This window comes from Pelodiscus sinensis, chromosome 2 (genome assembly GCF_049634645.1).
Source record: "Pelodiscus sinensis isolate JC-2024 chromosome 2, ASM4963464v1, whole genome shotgun sequence".
Lineage (NCBI taxonomy): Eukaryota > Metazoa > Chordata > Testudines > Trionychidae > Pelodiscus > Pelodiscus sinensis.
Window position 1 is genome coordinate 83,686,982 of NC_134712.1, and position 7,088 is coordinate 83,694,069.

Below are 7,088 nucleotides of genomic sequence, written 5' to 3' on the forward strand. Positions count from 1 at the left end.
AGGTAAAAAATGTCCTGTCATGCCAGGGTTTGGTCATATTTCTTTTCCAGCTTGAGGGGGTCATCTTATAAACAAATGGGCTAATGAACGAGTATGTACAGTAAGTTTTTAATTCTTATGATTCTGATTAAAGTGTGAAAATGTGTCTCAAGTGCATGATAGAAGCTCAGAAATGAAGGTGAATAAATAGAACCCAGCATTTATTTTAAATTTGTTTTTATTTATAAACAAACCTCACCTGTAAGTCAGTCTCATGACATTTTGGGGCAACTGTCTGATGATTTTCAAATGTTCAGGGTTGTCTACCCAGTGTCAAATTTCAAAATAAGGCACTATTCTGATAAATCCTTTAAACCTCATGGAATGAAGGTTACAGGGACACCGGAATAGCACGCCTGCTATTTTGGGAAATAGCAAATGCTTTTAAAGAAACAGCGTTGCCATTTCGGGATACTTCCGGTATCCCAAAAGAGTAATGCAGTCTACACGTACCCTAAGTTTTTCTTGCATTAATCCAGAAAAGCAATATGGGATTCCTCAGAAAGTCCTTTGACTAGGACATAGTAGTTTTCCTCCAGTATGGCATAGACTTGCAAGCACTGACTTAACCATAATGCAGAAGAGGGAAACTAGGAACATGTTGAACAGCCACAGGGCCGGGGACAATTCTGACTAGAAATTCAGTTCTGAGCAATCCAGATGAAGTCACTGTATTCTTATTCTTTTCTCAAGAAAAGAATTTAATTCAGTTACCTATGAATCTTCTGTCTTGCTGATACTAAGAGAGCACTCTCAATTAATTATGGTTCTCTTGGAAAATACAAGAAATGAGGTTATTATTGTGTCCTGTGGTTACATTAAAGTCAGAAGCAGGAAGAATGCTGAACAATGGTATCTGCTGAAGTGGATTCTTTTATCCCTGCTGCTGCTGACTGAATGGTAAATAAAGGCTCATCAACATTATGGCAGGAGTTACCATATGGCAGGAATGAAGTAGAACAGGGATTATAATGGCAGCGTAACAGGTTCGTCTATTGAACCACTGGGTTAGGTTATGGTAGAACTGTATGTGGAGCTGATGACCTATGAGATGATTACTTATGGAGATGATGACCTACGAGGGAAGGCTGAAGGAATTGGGCTTGTTTAGTTTGGAAAATAAAAGACTGAGAAGAGACATGAGAGCAGTTCTCAAGTACCTAAAAGGGTGTTACAAGGAGAAGGGAGAAGAACTGAAAACTGTTCTCCTTGACCTCTGATGATAGGACAAGAAGCAATGGTCTTAAATTGCTGAAAGGGAAATTAGGAACATTTTTCTAACTGCCAGGGTGGTTAAACACTGGAATAAATTGCCTAGGGAGGCTGCAGAATCTCAATCACTGGAGATATTTAGGAGTAGGTTGGATAGACGTTTATCAGGGATGATCTAGATGCTGCTTGGTCCTACCTTGAGGACAGGGGACTTGACTTGATGACCTCTCAAAGTCCCTTCCAGTTCTAGTAGTCTATGATTCTATGCCCACTGAATGGTTAGTTGGGAATTGTGTAGAATTATGGAGTAGTTTCAGTCCAGTGCATAGTGGACAAGTTTTCATATTACAAAATCACTGCTAGGGCACCACAATGTGCATCCTCACTGGCAGTCTCAGGAGAGAGAACAATGGCTGAGCACTGAAACTGAACTACTCACTTGCGTCTTCTGGAGGGTTCATCCTGATCAAACTTCAGCACGTTATTGCAACACTAAGAATATGTCTTCACTCCAGGGTTAATCCTAGCTGTTACTTAGATGTTGCTTGTAATCCCCATCTGGTCCACACACAAAGCATCTCATCAAAGTCCAGGGGTGCTTTCAGCCTGAACTAACTGGCCTGGCTGGAGGTGTGAAGCTGAGCTCAGTTTCACTTTCACTCAGAGGCTACATCTAGACTGCAAGCTTCTTTCGGAAAAACTTTTTTCTACACAGCAAAAGCTCAACGAAAAAGCGACCTGCTTTTTTGAAAGATAGCGTCCACATTGATTATTCGCTAGCTCACATATAAGGCCACCCAGAACCAGTTCAGGCAGGGCATTAGGTCACCAGTTGCTTGCGAGTGCTATTGCCTAAGCCTAGCGGAGAGACGTGCTTAAAGGGACCCGCCTCGACAGCCCTTTCTCTGCTTCTGCTGCGTGCTTGCCTAACTCTCTGAGGGACAGCAATGCTTTAGCAGTATGTGCTCTGGTTGCCCAGCTTTTGGACACCACAGCATTCTTCTTGCCATGGAGCCGGAGCTGCCCTTGAGCATGCAATAGCCCCACACTGCCATGCTGCGGTTTGTGCAGCAGTTTGTGCAGGCTGTCTTCATGGCCCTCTCCCTGCGTGCGGGAGCAAGACCCTGGCACCCGCACCCCATAGTGAAGAGACAATTCTGGAGGCTGGACACCAGTTCTGTTTGGTGGGACTGGCTGGTTATGGAGAGGTGGGATGACCAGCAGTCGCGCCAAAACTTCTGCCTGCAGAAAGCCACCTTTATGGAGATGTGTGCCTGGCTCGCCCCTGCCCTCCAATGACTTGCAGTAGATGAGAAGCTGGATATGCGTCAACAGTGTCCCTTTGTAGTGAAGAAGGCTAATGGCATATTAGGGTGCATTAGGAGGAGCATTGCCAGCAGATCCAGAGATGTCATTATTCCTCTTTATTCAGCTCTGGTGAGGCCACTTCTGGAGTATTGTGCTCAGTTTTGGGCCCCCCACTATAGAAAGGATGTGGATTCATTGGAGAGGGCCCAGCAGAGGGCGACCAAAATGATTAGGGGGCTGGAGCGCATGACCTATGAGGAGAGACTGAGAGATTTGGGTTTGTTTAGTCTGCAGAAGAGAAAAGTGAGGGGGGATTTGATAGCAGCCTTCAACTTCCTGAAGGGAGGTTCCAAAGAGGATGGAGAAAGACTGTTCACAGTAGTGACGGATGGCAAAACAAGGGGCAGTGATCTCAAGTTACAGTGGAAGGGTATGTCTACACTACCCTCCTAGTTCGAACTAGGAGGGTAATGTAGGCATACCGCACTTGCAAATGAAGCCCGGGATTTGAATTTCCCGGGCTTCATTTGCATAAGCCGGCCGGCGCCATTTTTAAATGCCGGCTCGTTCGAACCCCGTGCTGAGCGGCTACACGCGGCACGGGCTAGATTGTGCAGACTAGCAAGCCATTCCGCACTATCTGTACACCTCGTTCCACGAGGCGTACAGATAGTGCGGATTAGCTAGCTAGTCCGCACTATCTAGCCCGTGCCACGTGTAGCCGCGCGGCACGGGGTTCGAACGAGACGGCATTTAAAAATGGCGCCGGCCGGCTTATGCAAATGAAGCCCGGGAAATTCAAATCCCGGGCTTCATTTGCAAGTGCGGTATGCCTACATTACCACCCTAGTTCGAACTAGGGTGGTAGTGTAGACATACCCGAAGAGATTTAGGTTGGATATTAGGAAAAACTATTTCACTAGGAGGGTGGTGAAGCACTAGAATGGGTTACCTAGGAGGTGGTGGAATCTCCATCCCTAGAGATGTTTAAGTCTCGGCTTGACAAAGCCCTGACTGGGTTGATTTAGTTGGGATTGGTCCTGCCTTGGGCAGGGGGCTGGACTCAATGACCTCCTGAGGTCTCTTCCAGCTCTGTGATTCTATGACACCCACCTGTGGCCACCCATCCCCTTGGCAAAATGGGTCACCACTGGCATCTTGAAACTCGCCTCCTCAGACATTTACTGGTCGGTGGTCAACCAGTTCAGCATGGGAAAGTCCACTGTTGGGGCCCTCTTCATGGATATAAGGCACTTTCGGGCTGCAGTCCCTGTAAGGGGGAGGGGAGTCCTGGAAAGGGGGACCCCTAGGGAAATGGGGGGTGGGCAGTGCAGGGATGGGCAGGGAGTAGAGGGGAAACCCTGTCCCTGGGGGCTTGTGCCATCCCGCCCCATACAGTCCTTGACGCCGTGTCCTCCTCTATGAACAGTGAGCAACAGTCCTTGGGCCAGAGGACGGTGATGTCTCGTGAGTCAGGCCATGTGTGGCCTGCACAGCAGGACCTGCATCACAGGGACCCCGAGGTGCCCAGGGGACCACACTTCCCAATACCACCCGCTTCCAGGTCCCTCAGGCAAGGGAATTGTCCAGCCACAGTGGGATCCCATGGGCAGGAGAGGGGCCTGGAGCAGCCTAGCCTTGCATGAGGCCCGCACACACACCTGCACCTGGCAGCGCTGTCCACGGGAGCGGGTGGTGCCTCACGTGTGCAGGTAAGGCCGTGTGCTGTGTGTGGCACTCCTCAGTCTGTATGGAGTCGTGCGTGTGCCCTTGTGCCCGGCCTGCATCCAGGAGTGACTAGTGGTGAGAGGGCATCATCCTCAGGGGTCAGACATGTGTGTGTGGCCACCCCTGAGCCCGTAAGCAGGATCCCAGGGATGCTCTGGGGCTGCCTCCTGAGGCCGCATGGTGTAAACTGGTGCTGCACATGCTTCCACATGCACCGACTGCAGCATGATGTCCAGGCCGAGAAGGCTGATCAACAATTGCACCCCATCCCCCACCCTGTGTGTGTGTGGAAAACTGAGAGCACTCACCTGATCATCCCTCCCGACTGTCAGAGGATGCCTGCTACACGTCCAGGCCCTGGGGTAGCAGTTCGAGGGTCAGAGTCATGGTGCTTGCCATATCCTCCTCCTCCTGAACCTGCAGTTCTTCATCATCATCCTCCTCCTCAGCAGGGAGCTCCGGGTGGGTGACAATGAGTATCTTGAGCCCCGAGTGCACAACCACGGGTGGGGAAAGGGCTTTCTCACCTCCCAGGATCTGGTGGAGCTCCTGGAAATAGGGGCAGGAGTGGGGTTCTCCTGGAGTGAGAGCTGAGCTCCTGGATCCCGGCATAGCCCTGGCGTAGCTCCTTCAGCTTACTCCAGACCTGTCCCAAACTCAGGCAAGGAAAACAAGATGTGAAGATTCTTCCCCAGTTCTTCTGTGGAATGTAAAAGGTTTCCCTTCTCTGCCCACTCCCCCAACCTTTGTATGTTTGATTTTGTTTGTTTGGTTGGTTGGATGGTTGTTTGTTTGTTTTTAAGTCACTCTTGTTAATTATCCTGCACACACCAGATATCCAAGAAAGCTGAGATGGTAAAGTTATATACAGCATCTCTGACCTCTTTGCAATGAAGATAATATCTGTCCAATAAAGCCTCGACCAAATGACAGTGACAGCTGCATTGTGATATTCAGTTTGAATTGAACAGGTCTGGCCAGCAGCACTGGGAGCAAGTCCTTCATTACTATCTGCAGCACCAAGAAAAGCAACTGAAACCCATCCTAAAAAAGTGAAACCTTCCCTTTGCAGCTGCAGAAGATGGTTTTGGTACCCAGAAGCAGGTGCTCTTCATAGTATTCTCCAGATCTCTTTGGTTTATTTTATTTTATTTGATTTGATTTGATTTGATTTACTTTCTTCAGAAGGCTGCAATCCTCTCTTCACTACTGACTTTAGAAAGGAAGGAAAGCTAACTTCTTTCAAAAGCATCAGTCTGGAGTGTAATGGGAGCTGAACACTCAAAAGACAAGCATCAAAGAAGAATGTTTTTGCTCAGGAAAGGCCAGAGACTTCCTGCATGGGAAGAAGCTCTCATCTCAGGAAAAGATCCAAAGTCTCTGCTAAAACGTGGATTGCGTTATGTCAGTCTGAGCCTCATAATGAAGGGGATGACAAATGTGCCTGACTTTTTGTGGAGCTTGTCGGAGGTGCAGAAATTGAACCTTTCACACAATCAGCTGGTGGCTCTTCCTCCTGCTTTGGGGAGACTAGACAGATTAGCAGTGCTGAACTTATGTGGCAATCGCCTGAAGTGCCTGCCTAAAGAGACTGGGCTACTCAAAAACCTGAAGGTTTTATTTGTTGATATGAATTGCCTGAGTGAAGTGCCAGCAGAGCTCAGTCTGTGCAGAAAGCTGGAAGTTTTGAGTCTTTCCCACAATTGCATCTCACAACTCCCTTCAAGTTTCACTGAGCTGACGAGCCTGAGGAAGCTGAACCTGAGTAACAATCATTTTGTTCACATCCCCTTATGTGTTTTTGCATTGAGGGGATTAGATTTCTTGCACTTAGGCTCCAACAGACTTGAAAACATTGCAGAAAGTGTCCAGTACCTAATACATTTGCAGATCTTTATAGTAGAAGATAACAATATTCGCACCTTGCCACGGTCTCTCTGCTCCATCACTGCTCTTGAGCTACTAAATGTAGCTTACAATTCAATCCAGACCCTTCCAGATGATCTATATCTGCTGCACAGATTGCCAAAAATTGCTTGGAATCCAATGGATAAAGGGCTCCATATTTCACATAACCCATTGTCCAGACCATTGCCAGAGGTTGTAGAGGGGGGACTGGATATGCTCTTCAGCTACCTTAAAGAGAAAAGACAACACAGCTAAACTTGCACTGTGTTCAAGATTAACGCTGTCACCAAGACTCAGTCATGTCAGTGCACTTCCTTAATTAGTGGTTGCCACTTCCTAACACAGGAAGATGATAAAGACTAAAGATGGTTTCAGTAAAATTTTTTGAAAGTGAGTCAAATCTGACTATCTAGTTTAACTGTGCATAAAGTGTATTTTCTACAACATCCTGCTCTGTAACTATCAGTGTTTGGCATGTCTTTTAGGAGAAACTGTGAGCAAAATTTTGCTCTTTACTATAAATAAACAAATTAAAGCCGGCCTAAACCATTATAAATGGTATATTTGTCATCTTTCAGACTTCAGTAATATTAAATGGGCTTTACTGTAGTTGGTGTCATTTGCACTTTAATTCCTGTTCATTTTTTCTGCACGCACACACACACAAACATGCACTGCAATCCAAGTGACTTTCAAGGCGGAATATTTAATTTTATTCACAAAATAGATTTGCTACTATATCTCTAATAGTGTCTGTAGCTTCTGTTTGCCAGAAGCTGGGTGACAGGCGTTGGATCACTTAATGATTATCTGTTCTATTCATTCCTTCTGAAGACAGAAAACTGAGCTAGATGGACCTTTGGTCCAGCCCAGTATGGCTGTTCTTGTGTTCC

At 47.0% G+C, this 7,088-nt stretch overlaps 1 protein-coding gene across 1 annotated transcript; it reads left to right on the plus strand.

Moving 5' to 3' along the window:
* Nucleotides 1-4,945: 4,945 nt before the first annotated feature.
* Nucleotides 4,946-6,729, plus strand: LRRC30 (leucine rich repeat containing 30). Its single transcript, XM_006139062.2, has one exon. The coding sequence runs from the start codon at nucleotides 5,554-5,556 to the stop codon at nucleotides 6,448-6,450; it is 897 nt and encodes a 298-aa protein (XP_006139124.1). The 5' UTR covers nucleotides 4,946-5,553; the 3' UTR covers nucleotides 6,451-6,729.
* Nucleotides 6,730-7,088: the final 359 nt, after the last annotated feature.